Source organism: Podarcis vaucheri (genome assembly GCF_965113315.1).
Source record: "Podarcis vaucheri genome assembly, chromosome: 7".
Taxonomy (NCBI): Eukaryota; Metazoa; Chordata; class Lepidosauria; order Squamata; family Lacertidae; genus Podarcis; species Podarcis vaucheri.
In genome coordinates, this window is record NC_138765.1 from 65,554,243 (window position 1) to 65,572,874 (window position 18,632).

Sequence of the window (18,632 nt, forward strand, 5' to 3'; positions counted from 1 at the left end):
GGTTTAGCTATGATGTGCAAAAATAGGATAAGAATGCTTATTATGTGTGTAAGGTTTCTTGAGCTGGTTACTTGAAAGTAAGATTGAGAGGTGCTCATAAATTTTCCACAGAACAATTTCATGAATTTTCTATCCCAGAAGCGCTGATTAAACAAAAGGATAAATCAAACTATTGTGGAACCCCATCTTCATGTTAAATAGGGTTAATTCAGCATCTCCATATAGAAGGTTGTAGCCAGTTCTAGTCCTACTCAGAGTAGACTTATTGACATTCATGGGCATGACTAATCTTGGTCCATCAGTTTCAGTGGGCCTACATTAGGTAACGTCGTTGGATACAAGCCATGGGTATTTTTATTCCCTAACATAAAGGGGAAGCAGAAGTGAAATACTTGGCTTTTATAAAGAGTGATTTAATTTAACCTGACACATTTGAACTACATGTGACTTCTAGGTGGTGCAGCTTTGCCTTGAGTGTGACAGAATATCTACTTTACTTCAGTCATTGGACTTTACTCCTACTAATGTTCAGAAAACATTGATTTTCACCAGTTCCGTAGAAGAAACAGATATAATTTACAAGGTATTTCCCCCCTAAATGATACAGTCCAAATTGTTTAGAAAGAAAGATTCTCCTTTTTTCTATCCCAGTTAATGGATAAATACATAGCTGAATAGGCAATAAGAGGGTGTTGCAAAAGGAAATGGTTTTATTTCTTATTTGAAAAGCCAGCTTTTCTAAGCTTTGCATAAGGCATATGAAGTGTTGTCATATGGGAATCTCAAAGCAGGAAAAGCTAGTCACTTCCAGAAGAGGACTGGTTTCCTCCCCCCACCCCCCAGTGGTGAGATATACTCCAAATCTGATATCAGTAGTCTTAAGTGGTCAATTGGCGATTTTAGGGACTTGAGCAACTCCCCTGATGACTTTGAACTTGCATTACTCCAAAATGCCAATGCATTACAACAGAGCCAACTAATTATGATTAGTTGGCCCTTTGTAAAAGAATTGTGGGGTGAAAACCCAGACCCCAAATATTGCTTTCTCAGCCAGGATGCAAAATCTCAGGTATTCCAGGTGACACTGTTTTGCTACATCAGCAGATAAGGGTGTTTTGCATGCAAGTCCAGCAGCAGGACTGATCAACGTTAAGGCACCGGCTGAGGTCCCACCCACATCGCTGCCACTCGCTGGCCCTCGTCCTCCACAACAGGAGCCCAGATCAAATATGAGGGGCAGGCAAGAGGCGTTGGCGGCGCCAGGACTGTCTGCCTATGGGGCTGCCTCAAAAGCAGCAAACAGAAACAGCTGGGGTTCAAAGGGCAAAGATTGATAACAGCACCCCGAGCACTTTCACTCTCATGAATACAGCAAGCAACTCTTCAAAAACGCAAACAAACCTTTGCTTTTGAAGCTGTTACATTATTTTGTTTGCTAGAAATAAATATTGAACTTGAGGGGTAATTCAACTAGCTTAAAAATGTGGCAGAATGGTGTGCCTGTGTCTGAGAGACAGAGACAAGGAAAATAATAGGCAGGATGGTTGCCAGTGGCTTCTGAAACCACTGCTTGGCGTTTCAATCCTCCCCACTTGGGCACTGTTGACAAATTATACTGATGAAATGAAAGCTTTGGCTAACTCAGATAGATTTTTGCATTGAAGGACTCTGCATGCCATTGAGTGATTCAAAATAAACCCCATATCTCATCATTCTTTAATTTGAGATAAAAGCAACTAAGATTAAAAAATCTACGGTGATAGAAGTTTTCTTGCAGTCAGACTCTGCTTTGTCAGAGGCATGAAATCTTCGCTTGCAGGAGTAAAAAATAAAAAATTATTAGGTAGGAGTTTGACAATGAGATTCAAAAAATGCAGTTGCTGATAATGAGAGTTCACATGTCTGTTCAGTTGGTACCCCTTTTGCAGCAGCCAGCAGGTGATAGTGGGGCTAAGAGGAAGGAGTTCAGAAGTGGAAAGGAAAGGAAAAGACCAAGGGGCCAGCCTTGGTTCCCTGTGTTCCGAAACATCCCTGAAGGGAAGGACAAAAGTCCTGCTATGACTGATAAGGCTTTGCCTTGTTTGTGGCGTATTCCCACAACAACCAAAGTCACTGTGTTGATTCCCTTGCTGCAGGGGGTGAACGTTTCTTCGGAAGGCACTGCTGGGTTGAAACAGCATAAATTGGCAACACAAGCAGTGCAGCAAAGTTTACAGAGGCAGCATTTTCACTCTGCTGCTGATAGGTACAAGATCTTACCAAGGAATTGATAAGCATGCCAAATGAATTGATCTGTGTCTCCTTATTTCACAAAAGGCCATGTATTTGTTTGATATATAAATGAATATAATTACCATTCTCTTTTTTAATTAGGCAGTGGAGAGCACTTCAATATTTTGTTTGAAAATGCACCCAGACATTGGATTTCATTTTGATTATGTTTTAGAGCAATGGAATAAAAAGTTTAGCTCTGGCACACATGTTGTACTAGGTAAATATATTGTTTTTCTCACATATGCTTGCTCTAAAACCTTTGTCAAAAGTATAGTGACTCTCAATCTCTTTCATTGAATTTAATTAGATGTATTATTTGCTATGTTATCATTAAACTGTTCAGATAATTATTGTCTCCCAAAGTGATGCACATTGGGGGGAAAAATTAAAGGGGGGGGAGGTTGCCACCAGGTTTGCAGACTACAGTTTGCAGTTCTAAGCACCCCATGTCAAGAAGCATATTGACAAATGAACATGTGCAGAGGAGGGCAACCAAGATGACTGAGGGTCTGGAAACCAGTTCTTATGATGGAGTTGGGGAGATTTAGCTTGGAGAAGAGAAGACCGAGAAGGGATATAATGGCCATCTTCAAATATCTGAAGGGTTGTCACATGGAAGATGGAGCAAGCTTGTTTTCTGCTGGTCCAGAAAGCAGGACCTAAACAAATAGATTCAAATGACGAGAAAGGAGTTTCTGACTATACATTAGGAGTAACTTTCTGCGTGTAAGAGCTGTTTGACAGTGGAATGGACTCCCTCGAAATGTGACTAGATGGCCCTTTGGGTGCCTTCCAACTCTATGATTCTATGACTTTTGAAAGTGGTTGCCTCTCCTACCATGGAGGTTTTTAAACACAGGTAAAATAACCATCCATCAGGTATTCTTTAGCTGTGATTCCTGTGTTTCAGGGGGTTGGATTAGCTCACCCTTGGGGTCCCTGCCAACCCTACAATTCCATGATTCTATAAAAAAGACAAGACACACTTGGGAAAGGGAGTGAAAGGAGAGTAGGTAGAGGAGGGAATTCATTCTTCAAGGTTAGAGCAAAGTGCTGAGCTACAAGCATATATATGGTTTCCCTTTGCCTGGTCGTCTTGCTTAAATCTCTTGTTTATGTCTCTTGTTCCTTTGACTGATAGCTGAGGCCAGAGCATCCTTTTCCCTTGCTTCTGCAGCCCCAGAATAACAGGCAGTTGACATCTAGTATGTTTTGGCAGGAAGGGAGGAAGACTGCCAGGTACAGTGGTACCTCAGGTTACAAACGCTTTGGGTTTCGAACTCCACTAACCTGGAAGTAGTTGCTCCGGGTTGCAAACTTTGCCCCAGGATGAGAATGGAAATCGCGTGACGGCGGCACAGCGGCAGGTCCCATTAGCGAAAGCGCGCCTCAGGTTAAGAACGGTTTGGGGTTAAGAACGGACCTCCAGAACAAATTAAGTTCGTAACCCAAGGTACCACTGTATCTTGCAAAGGTTTTTCCAGTTTCAGACTTGGGGCAACATGGTATCAAGCAGATTATAGCAATTTATGTAACATAAAACCCAGCTAAGGGTTAATCAGTTAACTAAAAAACAGGGAAATTATGATAGAAAAGTTCTCTGTCTACATCATTTTATGCTATTCCAAATACTTCTGATTGATGATTTTTATACAGCTTGCCAGGTTGGTACTTTTTATCATTACCAGTATTGTCATTTTAAATAGGAGAGTGATAGGAGAGAGATTTGCAGGAGCCCTCCTAGAACTTGAAAATCAGATGATGAGAAGTATGTGTTGGTTAGGAGTGAAGTAATAAATTAGTGTTGGTTTGGGACTAAATTAATGTTGTATCCAACATTAATTTCAAAACCCTGCAGTGCTTTTGAATTATATGTTTTTTGGTTTTGCTTTACAGTTTTAACTGATGACTGCATAACAACCTTAGGAATTACTGATGCAACTCGGGTCGTTCATTTCAGTTTTCCTGCATCTCCAAGAATTTTCGGTGCACGCTTATACAGTTTGTCTGATAACTTCCAAAACTCAGTTGGAAAGGTTTGTACAAACCAAATGAACTGTGGAAATTTCAAACAAAAAAATCTCTCCCTGATCCCCTGCCCCTTTTCTATCCTAATATTCTGCCTGTGATCTTCATTCCTCCAGCTCCAACACTCTTGCTCCTTCAATTTTTTCCTCAAAGCGGTTTTCCTGTTGTCTTAGTCCTCCTAACTCCTGACACTTTCTCCCAAAACGCTCACCTGTTTACCTCCAGGCCTCTTTCTTCAGTGGCATTAGATTAAACCCCTTTATTCCTAACTTAAATTAAATTTTAAGTGTGCAAGTCTATCTGCTGGGATTTTGATAATGTTGTCATTTGCTTCACTCCCTCTGCTGTCTGCCCCACTGTCAAAATTTTGGTTGCAGGGTTATTGGAGCAGAGACACCTTTTTTACTTTTTGTTGTTGTTGTTGTTGTTGTTGTTAACACCCATTATAATACCTGATAATAAAAACTGAAGGCAAATGTTGCATTTTCTCCCCCTTGCGAAGATTTCGTCTCTGGAAAAAGAACAGCCAAATGCAAAATCCATCTTGCTGTTGACAGAAAAGAGTGCACCCCATGCTGTTGGAGTAATGCAGTATTTAAAACGCACAGAAACCAACATTCCACCTGAATTATGCAACTTTACATCTGGAGTGCTGGAGGCCAAAGAAGACAGAAAGAAAGGAAGACCTCTCTGTCGCTACCTTAAAGCATATGGAGTTTGCAAGTAAGAAAATACCTGTTAACTTAGCAACTAGTTTCCTACCTTTAAAAAGACAAAGGGAAATGAAATTACTTATTAGATTCTTAAATGATATGATCACTTGTCAAAAGCAGATTGTCAGTTGTATGGTACAGGCATTCCTGTCAATGATTTGCCAGGGCTATCCACCTGTTCCTCACCACCACATTTGGATAACGCAAGGCAGAGTGGTGGTGGGAGGAGAAAGGGCTTGTTCTGCTCTAGAAGAAGAAAAAATGCACAAGGAAAGAAGTGGCTTAGAAAAAGGGTTCTGCCTTAAAATCCCGTGGAGAGGAAAAGGTTCCTTTGAGATTCTATGGTATGAAATTTATGAGATAGGGTTGTGGGAGAAGCTTGATGGACCATTGATCTCTTTGGAAAGATTGGCCCAAAATAAAGATTGAGTTCTGTGAAACATTTTTTTTAAAAAAATGAATAAATGTAGAAACGACTTTAGTTTTTTATATTGGCAAAATTCTTTCGTTTTAATGAAAGATTTTATTTGATTTTGGCAGAAGTTTATTTAGGATATCTTTTTCTGTAGACAAAATTTATATAGTGTTCTGTGAAATTTTCCTTTCCTTTCCTGCATATGATTTTTTTAAAAAGAACATCTGGCATATGGGGGGACTATTCAAAAATGTAGCATTTTTACTTGTTCTCTGAGACTGTTAGATTTATACCAGCACCCAGAGTCTGCATCCTTCAGCAGTAGCTGGAGAAGGCATAAAAGGTAAAGGTACCCCTGCCCGTACGGGCCAGTCGTGTCCGACTCTAGGGTTGTGCGCCCATCTCATTTAAGAGGCCGGGGGCCAGCGCTGTCTGGAAACACTTCCGGGTCACGTGGCCAGCGTGACAACGCTGCTCTGGCGAGCCAGCACCAGCGCAGCACACGGAAACACCGTTTACCTTCCCGCTATAAAGCGGTACCTATTTATCTACTTGCACTTAGGGGTGCTTTCGAACTGCTAGGTGGGCAGGAGCTGGGACTGAAGGACGGGAGCTCACCCCGCCACGGGGATTTGAACCGCCGACCATACAATCGGCAAGTCCTAGGCACTGAGGTTTTACCCACAGCGCCACCCACGTCCCGGAGAAGGCATAGAGACCTTATAAAGAGGAAAATGCATAACTTGTAGACCAGGCTTCCTCAACCTTGGCCCTCCAGATGTTTTGAGACTACAATTCCCATCATCCCTGACCAATGGTCCTGCTAGCTAGGGATCATGGGAGTTGTAGGCCCAAAACATCTGGAGGGCCGAGGTTGAGGAAGCCTCCTGTAGACAGCAATATTGTGCATTAACAAAGAGAAGGAAATTCCAGGGATGATTATTAAAGCACTTGGAAATGCGCATTCTGCATTTAGGCTGTGATTTTAACCTAAGTGCATGAGCTGTACCACCAAACTACAGTCCTTTCGATTTCTCCAGGGAATCATGTGGAATTTAAGTGAGCCACGTCCTGTATGGATGACTACTTTGGGGGTCACAGAAGTCTTTTTTCTGAATTTATTTCTCATGGTGAACTGGCGTGCCCTAGTGTACAGTTTGGGAATTACAGCTCTTGAGTTTTGTGAGTCCTGCATTCTGCATTTTCCCCCTGCTTTCCATGGCAGTTGTAGGGATGGTTGTCATTGGCTTCATTCTTGCAAGCAACCGTAAGCCAGGATCAGAAATAAGCCCCTGCTTTCCATGAGCAGCCAGGGTACTCTTGCACAGATGCACAGATGCCTTGCCTGCCTCTGGAAGAAACAAGCAGTGAGGCTTGGTTTAGCATAGCCTGTGAGCTAATGCTCAGAGTCTGTTTCTCACCAAACAAATCACAGTAAGTCAGCCAAGGAGAGAAACATCCCACGAGTAGTGGGTCATATGTAGTGTTAAGCGAAACCTCATAGTCTGTCTCTTCCAGATGCCGACAGGCTGGCTGGAGTGGAGTAAAAGTTCTTTCAGCATTGAGTACTGGCATACTGCAAAGGAAATTGTGGTTTATTTCTGGCTAGGGCTTACTGTTAAGTACAAAGCAGGCCAACAGATGCCATTTACAGGTGTCACCCCATTTAAGCATGATTGATTCACCCATGACTGCATATATGTGTGGCACCTGGAAATGAATAATTCAAACCCAGAAATCACAGGAGAGAGATGGAGAATCATCATGGCACGCAAGGAGACATTCCCTGGAGCCCGAAGACGATGTCAGTGAGGATAGAGGAAGCCCAGAATAAACCAGAGGTGCAGCTGCACTTTGTTTATGCTTCTCAGCCTAATAATAATAATAATAATAATAATAATAATAATAATAATAATTTATTTATACCCCGCCCATCTGGCTGGGTTTCCCTAGCCACTCTGGGCGGCTTCCAAAAGAATATTAAAATACTGTGATACATCAAACATTAAAAGCTTCCCTAAACAGGGCTGCCTTCAGATGTCTTCTAAAAGTCTGGTAGTTGTTGTTCTCTTTGACATCTGGTGGGAGGGCGTTCCACAGAGAGGGTGCCACCACTGATGTGGAGGGGGGGTAGTGATTTGCTGCACATCCCCCATCCTGCTGCCAGGCCTAAAGCTTCCATTCTAGTTGTGGATATTTTTGGATACAGTATTTTTGATATGGATTGAAGAGAGAGCGACTTGGACTACTGCAATGCGCTCTGTGTGGGGCTACCTTTGAAGGTGACATGGAAACTACAAGTAATCCAGAATGCGGCAGCTAGACTGGTGACTGGGAGTGGCCGCCAAGACCATATACAGTAACACCAGTCCTGAAAGACCTACATTGGCTCCCAGTACATTTCTGAGCACAATTCAAACTGTTGGTGGTGACTTTTAAAGCCCTAAATGGCCTCGGCTCAGTATATCTGAAGGAGCGACTCCACCCCTATCATTCAGCCCAGACACTGAGATCCAGCTCCAAGGACCTTTTGGCAGTTCCCTCGCTGTGAGAAGTGAAGTTACAGGGAACCAGGCAGAGGCCCTTCTTGGTAGTGGTGCCCGCCCTGTGGAACACCTTCCCATCAGATGTCAAGGAAAGAAACAATTATCTGACTTTTAGAAGATACCTGAAGACAGCCCTGTTTAGGGAAGTTTTTAGTGTTTGATGTTTTATCGTGTTTTTAATATTCTGTTGGGAGCCACCCAGAGTGGCTGGGGAAACCCAAGCCAGATGGGTAGGGTATAATTTATTTTTTTATTTAAAGGGTCCTTAGAGGGTATTCCTCACTTTACGTGCTTTCACTTGTGCCAGGAACGTAACCCCTGCCGTAAGTGAAGAGTCACCTGTATTCTTACCAGCCACCTGTATTCTTGTCACCTTCCTGGCATTTGCTCTCTTAAAATACTGAATTCTTCTTTTATCATTATTCTGTCACAGGGATAAGAAACGCTGTCCAGATCGACATCGAGTTAGTTTACAAATAGATGTGCTACAAAAGGTAACAAATGAAACTTTGCCTGCAACTGGAAATGTAACGGTAAGTTAGTAGTACAGCTTCGTTCTTGCATGTTAAACGTGGTGTATCTATCTTCTGGTGGAAGAGAGTTCAGGCCCCAAAGCATGAAAGAATCAGAGCTGAAGATAATTTCTTTTGATCCGCTGATCACAGATCTTCTGCCTTCCCAAACTTCATTTTACATAATAAAATGAATTTTCCTCCTCCACTGCAAATCTTTCACAGATGATCCCCCCCCCTTATAGCTGTTTATGCTGGCAAAAGTAAACTGAGCTTTCTTTCTGGAAACTGGACTGTGTTTCATAATAGGCATACCGGGGAACTGGAGCAGCAGTCTTTTTAATTACTGTAGGAAGATACCTTAGATTTCCCCCCAAATTTTTGGAGTACCTATGGTTGCAAGCTGCTATGTATACATGGCCTTGTCATCACTGATGTAGTATATTACTCAAATTAGATGTGAATGTGGAAGATCTGTGTTGTTAACAATCCATCTGCTGCAGTCAGACAGAAAGTGGGGCAGAGCAGCACTCAGTCTGATTTTAAGCTCCAGAGCAGAGTGCAACAGTCAGGGGCCTGAGACTCTCACAGCCCTCTTTCAAGGTACTGTTCCCACTTGGGGAACTAATGCTGGAAGAGAGCCTGGCTGAGAGGTTTGTTGATTGATGATACAGAGAAGGAAGCCTTGGGGGGATGCAGTCTCTCTCACTTCCTCCTTTTCTCCTTAAAATGGACCACTTTCCTTACTTGCACATTCTGTATAATTCCAGTAGGTTTGGATAAAACATACAGAGGTCCTTCACTTGCATGTAGTTTAGGTCTCAGAGACTCGGCTCATCTGGGAAAGAGAGGGGAGGGAAACAATCAAAGAAGAAGAGATTTGTTAAAAGTGCCAGAAATGAGGCCAGAACATGAGAAAAGTGCGCCCTCTACACATGCAAGGATGTGGCGAAACCTTTTGGAATGTTTATTACAAGATATGTTTTACATGTTGGTATGAGTTTTCTTGTTTGTTATTATTGCAATCTGAAAAAGATGAGTGCTGGAAGCAGGTGAATTTAAAACAAACATTTAAATCCAGTGACTTGGGAATACGCCTATTTGCTAAAGTTGCAGCACTCCTTTTCACATTTATTTCCCCTCTTTCAGATCCTCCCTCTTTTTATTGTGGATGCCACAAACTACTTTGGCCGCATTGTCAGTAAACAGAAAGATCCATATGCAGCTCTTGCAGATGAAGTGAATGCATATTATAAAAAAGCCAAGAATCTTGTCCCTGCTGACCCATTGGAGAAGCTAGCAATGTATGGATTACGTGAAGAAAACACTTTCCACAGGTAGAATGTTTCGCTTCTTCTGCAAACAAATTTTGGTATAATCTAGCCTAGCGGTTTTCTATGCCAGTAAAAGCTATTCAGACCTAGGCACAGAGATGTACAGCTAACAGTATAATCTGTACAACATAATTTGTAAATGTTCAATATTTCTGGATGGATTGCTTTATACAGGCTTGCTTGGATCCCCCACTCCTTTCTTTATGGGTGCCCATGGGATCATCTGGGAAGCACTTAGCCTCAATATAACTTCCATAAAAAATGTAAACACAAATAAACCTTTAAAGATAGATTTGTGCTGGAATGGCTGGTACAGGGAGAAGAACTGTGTGATCCGAATTCACTGATGTCATAGGCACTGTACAGTGGGTGCCTGTGAAGTCATGAAGCCTCATTAGCAGAATTCACCAACAATGTTGCTGCTACAAGGAAGGGAGAATTGCACTTTAACAGCAGAACTGAACTGCAGTTTTAGTCCTAGATTTCTTGAAATCTGGAAGGAAGTTTACGAGTATAGCATCATCTCTTAAAGATAAACCTATGCAAACACATAAGAATTCTGTTGGTTTAACTTTACCTTATATGTTGCAAATTTTTTAATTTCCCTTTCTTCCATTCTATTACAGGGTCCAGGTGCTTGAAGTACCACCCAAGGGAGAAAACTCTGTATTTTATAGTGTTCATATCAAGTATATAGATGAAGGCAGATTTGGTCAAGTTCAAAATTATAAATTGCTTTACTTACCTGAACCATTCCAAGCTTTGCCCCCTCAAGCAGTGGAATTTATTGTTTGTCGAGTTAAACCAATTGATAATGAAGTGGAATGGAATCCAAAAGTAAGTTTACTCCTTTTTCTTACCTTCATTTGTGTTACGGTACACAGAGAAGTCGGTGCCTAAACTTGTTTCAGTAATGGCTAGCTATTTTTTGTTTTTGTTTTTTAAAATAACTTTTTGCAGGTCACTAGCCTGTATTAAGCAAAACGTTTGATATCTGAGGATTTTTCTTTTTTGTTAGGTTACGAGATACATTAATCAGATGATCAGAGGGAAAGCTCATGAAGCAAAAATAGTACTTGCTTTGGGAAACACAATTTGGGTGGATCCAGTGGTATGTAGCAAAACATTAAATACTTTATCTAACTGCCTAATAAATTCCAAAGTGAACTTATTTTAAGTTGGTACTGAGGAGTCTTCCTTCCTTCCTTCCTTCCTTCCTCCCTCCCTCCCTCCCTCCCTCCTTTTGAATATGGGATACTTTGAATGTGGTACAAGATACTTGGTTTTCTCAGGTTTGCCACATTATACCACTTTGATCAGCATGCTCCCAGCTTGGTGGTTGTATTATCAGGTGGTTTTGCTGGGATATTATGGATTTAAGGACCGTGAAAAGAATTATTCGCTGAGGTTTGGTTTAGAAGTCTCCAGTACTGCCATCTTAGTAGTTTAACAATGGATAAACAGATTTTACAAATGGTTTGGAAAATCTTCCCAAACATTTGAGCTGCTAGTTTTTAGAGGAGGCATTATTGACATGGCACCGTTTTCACAGTGGGCAACTTTGATTTTAAGAAGGACTTGGCCACATCTGTATTAGTGATGAAAACATTAATAATTTATCTGGTGGGAGATTTCTGTGTCCAAAAGCACAGTCCTTTTGCAGTCCTTTACTGATCATCACAGAGATGTTGAAATAGAACTGGGATTAGCTTTGCTCTCTTTATTTAAAGGGTGCAGAAGGGATCACCCTTGTAAAAATCTGATACACCTCCTTGTGGCAGCACACATGCATCTGGGATTAGAAAGATGCAGACAGATGTACCATTCACAAGTGGCATGATAGGGTATGGTACTTGGTTTGACTGTGATGATCAGTAAGGATTGCAAAAACTTTCTGCCAAAATTTCTGTGCTTTTGGATACAGAAATCTCCCACCAGAGACAGATCAATGTACCAATCTAAGGGCCCAACTCTAGTTGATAGTTGCAGCAGAAAGAAGGAAGATAAGGAGGTCAGTTTCATAGTCATAACTAGGAAGTTTGAGGGATGAAGGAGCTGCAAACTAGTGGTGTGAAAGCAAATACTACTTATTCATAATTAAATTTCAGGTTCGTGTCACCAGACTTCTAGATCTGAAAACGTCTATTAATGAATACAATATTCGTTCTGAGATCCTGTCTACTGGAATGGGAACTGACAACCCAGAACACATCAGTGAACTCCAGAAGTTATATAGAGATGCTGAAACAGTTCAAGAGGAAAAGGAATTACCTTCATTGTAAGGGAGTGACTTCAATTTCTTCTTTTTAAATTATGAAGCTTTAAATTTTTAGCTAAAGAAGTGTTGTGTGTACTAAAATCAGAAGGTAACAGTTCAATGACATATTGAGATCATAACAGAGGCTAAGGGATTGCATTAGCTGGCATTCTGTTCTCCTTAGTTTTATAGCACTTACATTTTAATAACACCTGTTTAGGTAGTTTTCAGGGGTGTTGCAGTATCATTCTCAAACTGGGGTTGATCTGTTTGAGCATTAATTACTTGGTTTGATATTGGTTTTACTGTATTTTACAGTTTATGATGTGAGTCACCTTAGGAGGGGTATATAGTCCTTGAAATGCAATGTATAAATAAGTTAGTAGGGCTTTTGCTCTTGGATACATATGGACAAACTACTCTCGCTATTCTGGTAACCTCTGTTGTTGAGCTTTCACCACATTTTCTCTGAGAGCTCTCCTTGTTTAATAGATTCAGTTCCAAAACTTGTCTTGGTGTGGAACGTCTTGAGTGTCCGGGGTGGGTGTAGCTGGTTTCTAGTGTGCTGGAGTCTCAAATTAGTTTCTAAGGCTGAGATTGACTAGAGAGAGAAGGAAACTTCCCTCCTAGGTGAGTCCTTTCCCAAGTGTCCCTGTGGTGATTCCTTTTTAAACCAGAAGTTTGGGGCAGGCTGCATTTGAGCAGGGAAAGGCTGTTTAACCCTTTCTTCTTCTGTCATTTTCTAACTCAGAATCAGTGTGCCCAAGCTTCTGTTGCACCCAAAGGTAAAAATCTTTGCACCAGAGGATTAAAAACAATGCGGGGAGTATAATTTTTGAGCAGGAAAATGACACAAGTAGAAAGTATTTCATCATCCTTCCTCATCACAGCCTTTTTCCACGCAGACATTCTGCCCCTAGCTGGAGGTTTAAAAAAGCAGGAAGAACTGCAGAACACGTTGAAGCCTAAATGTGCCTTATATTGGCTGGAGACCAACATCACTCGGTGTCTGGACTGCTGCCCATCCAATGAGTAAAATGTTCTTTTAAGCAAAGTGCACTGTAACATCTCACACACCCCTTTTAGGATACATCCACTGAAGTGTGGGGTTAGTGAGCAGGCCACATCTCCTTCACAAAGCATCTTGGACCAGGCTACTCTCAATTCACAGGCCTCCAAAGAACAAGCCGTATCCAGTGTGCAGAATGATGTGCAAGAGGGTGATGTTATTACAAATCAGAGTTTTTCTCAAGAAACTTTACAAAATCCTCATGGTAAGTATGCTGCCTTGAAAGGACCTTTATGATTGATTGATTGATTGATTGCACACACGTGTGTGTTATCTCCAAATAACGGAAGGTGGCATACACACTGCCTTCCATGTCCAATTTATCCTCACAACAACTCTGTGAAGTAGCTTAGGCTGAGAGTTAGTGACTGGTCCAAAGTCACCCAGGTGGCTTCGTGGCTGAGTGGGGATTACATAAAAAGAGTTGGCTTCAGACCCTAAAATTAATATGCAATAGTTTAAAGGGCACAAGGTTATAGGATGATATTAAAACAAATATGGAACAACAAATATAAACAGCTGTTAATGCAACAAACAACAACAGTAAAGAAGATCGCACATGGGTGACAAGTAACAGGTTTAGGGGGAGGGAAGTGAGGGCATTAATTGAAAAATTGTTAGATATATATGGGACCTAAGAGATTAAGGATAAGGAACCGAAAGAAGGAGACAAATATTAAGGAATAGTAAAATAAGGGAATCTGAGAAGAACCAGTACAAACGAAAATATGAGACTCAAGGTTTTGTTATATACTGATTTGTCTTGGATTTGAAATCTTCTGTTGTAAAGATTGTACATAAAATGAATAAAGAAGTGTTACCCTGAACTCTAGCTTGCCAGGTTCAACACCCATCCCCTTGGATAGCAAAAGGCGTCAACCTAAATTATCATTCCTGGGGGCAAAACATCTGCTTCAGGCAATGGAGTTTTAGACTCTTTGGAAGCCCACTGTGAACTGCTCATAAAGCACTTTGAGGGTAAAACTGCTCACCCATGTAGCAATCTTGATGCCACATCCACATTTACTGCAGTCTCCAGTGAGGTATCCACTACAGCAGCTGCTACAACTTACTAGGATTTGTTTCAGTGGATGTGGATGAGGTCCTTGTGATGATGTAGCCAGCAACATGCCTTCCCGTCCTCCTTACCTTATTAAAGTTTGCCAATGAGATATGACCAAGTGGGTCCAGGGTGCAGCCAATGCATCCTTGTGGGAGGGAGTGAAAGGGGCAGTGATCTGATGGGCTGCAAATTCCCCCTTTTTTCAGAAAAGTTGCAGCGCAACAATTGCAAGTAGTCTTGGATAAAAGAAATAGTCTCAAACTCATTTCAGTCTGGATTCAGGCCTGGTTATGGGATTGATTCAGCCTTGGTCACCCTAATGGATGATCTTTATCAGGAGAAAGATGGGAAATGTGGCCCTGTTACTCTTTCTTGATCACTCAGTGACTTTTGAAACCATTGACCATGGAATCCTTCTGAACTGAGTGCTAGGAACCTTCAGGGTGGATGTAGGAATCAGACTTTTAGTGTTGTGGCTCCTCCCCATTGAATATTAGACAGGTTGTCTTTTTGGCACCTACTGAAGATCTTCCTCTTTCAACAAGCCATTTAAGTTAATCTTTTCCAGGCTGAATCTGTATTAGAATTCTTTTAAGGAGTTTTAAAGATTTTTTGTTTGTTTTATTACTTATTGTTTGTGCTCAGGATAGGCAGATATAAATTTAATAAATGGAATTCAACGTCATACTAATATGATTGTTCTGTCAGCGCACTCATTTATGCTTGCTAGGTGGAACCACCACCCCCTGTGTGCTCTGGGGTGGGGGAGAGTACTACTGATCTTCCAAAGCCAATTTGGGGGTGGGCTAGTGGAACTCCCTGTGCTGGCTTCCATTAGCACAAGTGTTAGCTGAATCTGGGTCCGTTATAACAATAATAATGAATTGCACTTACCAGTTGCTTTTTTATATACAAAAAGTAACCCAATGCAGCTTGCCAAATGTGAAGTCTTCCATTTGCCCATATAGCTTTACTGAAGTCATGTATTTACAGTGTGTGCTGTGTAAAATTAATTTGTTCTGTCTTTCATTTAGACGAAATGACTGCAGCTAAGAAAGCAGATGAATGTCTACAGCCATCTCATGAATGGTATCAATTTTAATTGTTTTGCTTGGAGTTTATGTCGTTCCAAGTCCCAATGCCTTGAGTGGGTAGCAAGGTTTTTCATTTTCTCTCCTTCCCTATCCCAGACTGCCAAAGGCAGTTTCATGCCATTTTTTGAAGAAGTACAGGCGTGGACTTTGGCAAGCCTTAAAAGAAAGGGAACTCCAAAGTTTGGTGGGGACAGTCTCTGTGAGTCCTTGTGGGTCCTTGAAGTACATAGTGTATTTCAATAAAACATTACCAAGGTTAGGCTGCTCTGGGCTTTCTTGGCTATTGCTGAAGATGGGCCATAGTGTTGGCACCATCTAAAGCTGCAGAGCTGCTGAGAGCACCCCTATATCAAGCATGTATAGTTCAGTCTTGAAAATATGAAGGCCTGAGTGCTGATAGCTGGTTCTCTGGAGGCATGCAGAAGGACTCTAGAAAGCAGTGGGTTAATGGCCCATCTCTGAGAGATAGGAACAGGTGAGTTGAACCTTGAGTCCTGGGCAGCTCCAAAGTGCTGTCCCTCTAGCTCTTTTCCTGACCTTGTCTAGAAAGGGTTCCAAACTCCCATTGTTCTAGGCGCATTTTGCAACACAGAATTTCATTAGCGCAAGTAGTTTCTGAGCTCTGGGCACAGTACTGCGCCTAAGATTTCAGATTAACACTGCAGAGTGGCAGGAAAGGAGGACCTTTTTCTGCCTCCCCACTTCCAGATACACTCTGAAGACTGAAGAAGGGACCCTCTTAAGAATATTAGGGGGTGGGCAGGGGAAGATTAGACCATGTGGAAAATGAACATAATATTTTAGCTGCAGTTCATTCATTTTCAGTTTTGTATTGTTATAAAATAACGCACCTAGACATTCCATTGTTGCTCCCATAACGTAGCTTTAAGGTGCCATTTAGCTCCTAGCTTTCATATCAGTTTCTAACACTGTCTAGAAAGGGAAACTACTTCTTTCACTTAGCTCTCTCATCTGTTTCATTGCTTAATTTCTCTATTCTTCAACTTGTTCTGACAGTCTTTTCCCCTCCCTTCTGCAGCTCTCATCTTCTTGTCTGTTTAATATATCAAAAGTCTTTTTTGTTATTCTGAAGGTTTGGGTTTTTTTTGGTCAGTTTGAATCTACTTTCTCCTAGGCACTGTTAGGGATATTAATGGAAGCAAGGAAGCCCAAATCAGGGCACCAGACCACCAGTGGCCTGAGACAACTGTCAGGGCCTCCTCTCCCCCCCTTCCCTAGGGCTGTCTAAGGACATGGGCTCTGGGAGAAGGCAGAAGCAAGGAAGCCCGTTTCAGGGAGCAAGTGCTGTCAGCTGGTCCTGGCAGGGAGCCCTCGGTGCCCTAAGAGAACTGATGGAGCCGCCCCACTTTCTCTGGGAGTCTTTAAGACCTTTGTATCCTGAGGTAGGGCAAGGAAACCCACGCCAGGGAGCAAGTACCATCAGCAGCTGAGAAGCCCATCAGTCTGCCAGAGAGGATTCCCCTGCAACTATAGTTCATACCATTTCTTTGTTTTCGTATTTTTAAGTGGTAAACTGCCTTGGGTCTTGGCAGGAAACAATTGCAGTAAAAACGTGGAACTGTTTTCTGGAGTCCTCCTGCACGCTCTAGGAAAGAGCACCCACTGTGTGTGAACCAATTGCCCAGCCTGTATATATGGGAAAAGTTTGGGATCTGTGTGATCTGTTACAGTTTTTTGTTTTGTGGGACGAGGGTATGTATGAAAAGCCAGCTTCAGCCATATTTCCATTGCAGAGCATTGCCGTGAGGGGAGACTCTTAATGGAGCTCCATCACCCCACCCCCGCCAATACACTCCTTCAAGCTCTTCTGTCTGATTTGCTCTTTTTCCTCTTGTAATGTTGATATTCTTTTCCACATGGGGGTTGAGTCCAACCACAGCAGTTAACCAGATGCTCCTGAGAAGCTCACAAGAAGGGCCCAATGGAGAAAGCCATCCTCAGCTTTCCCAAGCATCTGCTAATCGGAGGTAGGCTGCTTCTGAAGACGATGTGCCTTTATTGGCTGTCACTTTTGGCATTGTCAAACCTTTTTACTATATGTTGTAGAATCGAGCAGTAGCATTACATGGCTTGTTAACTGAATTACTCCCAGGATATTGGAAATTCCTATGTAGGAATTTGTATTTAAAAATCAAATCCATTTTAACCACTGTTTTTCCTTTTTTTAGCTTCTATCCATCAATAAAATGGTTTGAAAAGCAGGATGTTGTTGTTCTGAAGATAAAATTACAAAATATTACCAGCTACGACTGCAAGTTTTTCTCCCAGAGGATCATTTTCAGGTAGGTAGGAAATATTTCACCAAAAAGGATTAAAGAAATGATTTGATTCTGTTTTCAAACTAATATTTTAAAATACTGTCAGTGCTTCTGTAGAAGACAGATTTTATTTGGCTGATATGGAGCTGCAGAAAAATATCATCAAAGAAAAATCAGCTTGTGACCTTAAGAATGGCGAACCTGTCATTACCCTTGCAAAAGAGAAGGCTGAACCTTGGTGCAACTTGCTGAAGCACAAAGTAGGTTGGACATTCAAAAGTGGCTTATGGATCTTAAAATATTGGCATGGTAGACTGAAATATTCTGAAATGTTCCTTCCAACAGAATCCCCACGTCTCCTTTGATTTTGATTACTTGGATTATTCTGAAGAAAGAAGTCCCTTTTCTGCTGGTAAGCCACTAATTGCATTTTATGTATACATGTCTCTTCGGTCATAGAGGTTATCCAAGAATGGGCCACTCCTTTCACTTGTTTCAGAGATAGGACTGCAAATTACTTCTTGCTTGGTCCCCTTCAGTGAGAGAGGACACACACACACACACACAGACCACTGCTTCAAAGCAGCAGGATTTTCACAGAACTTGGATTCTTTCTCTTTCTTTGTCATGATAGCAAGTAGTTTAAACATTTCTGTCCCTGATACTGATGAGGGAAATGCCTGCTACAGATCTGTTGCATACTCTGTGGAGGGGAGAATCAGAGCTGGCTGCAAGGAGAAGCCTTCCTGGGCTAGCATCATAGGCAGTCAGCATCCTCCTTTTAGCTGGAGTGATATAAACCAATGTCTGATGACTCTTGTTCTGGTGGACAGGAAATGTGGAAAGAGAGCCTGTGGTTCACAGGGATGCCTGGAGGGTGGACGTGTCTCTGTGCACTCTCTAGGGCAGGAGCTCACTGGGGTGCTGACACTGGGTTGCACTAAATGCATGTATGGTTTATTGGTTTGTTTATTTGTTGTTTTTTAAGAAACAAAGTGTTTGCTCTTTTTTCAATCCTTTTCATAAGCTACTAGAATGAAAGCGTTAG

The 18,632-nt window shown here is 41.7% G+C and overlaps 1 protein-coding gene across 4 annotated transcripts in view; it reads left to right on the forward strand.

Moving 5' to 3' along the window:
- TDRD12 (tudor domain containing 12) overlaps positions 1–18,632 on the forward strand; it is a 41,161-nt gene that overhangs the window by 19,697 nt on the left and 2,832 nt on the right. For all 4 annotated transcript variants that reach the window (XM_082232856.1, XM_082232855.1, XM_082232858.1 and 1 more), the window contains exons 18-32: positions 455–583; positions 2,374–2,491; positions 4,171–4,310; positions 4,805–5,025; positions 8,410–8,509; positions 9,638–9,825; positions 10,449–10,659; positions 10,841–10,933; positions 11,931–12,100; positions 13,166–13,353; positions 15,246–15,300; positions 17,195–17,293; positions 17,495–17,608; positions 17,691–17,844; positions 17,930–17,996. In XM_082232856.1, the coding sequence (XP_082088982.1) occupies positions 455–583; positions 2,374–2,491; positions 4,171–4,310; positions 4,805–5,025; positions 8,410–8,509; positions 9,638–9,825; positions 10,449–10,659; positions 10,841–10,933; positions 11,931–12,100; positions 13,166–13,353; positions 15,246–15,300; positions 17,195–17,293; positions 17,495–17,608; positions 17,691–17,844; positions 17,930–17,996 (2,047 nt within the window). The remainder of the gene's footprint in view (positions 1–454; positions 584–2,373; positions 2,492–4,170; positions 4,311–4,804; positions 5,026–8,409; positions 8,510–9,637; positions 9,826–10,448; positions 10,660–10,840; positions 10,934–11,930; positions 12,101–13,165; positions 13,354–15,245; positions 15,301–17,194; positions 17,294–17,494; positions 17,609–17,690; positions 17,845–17,929; positions 17,997–18,632) is intronic.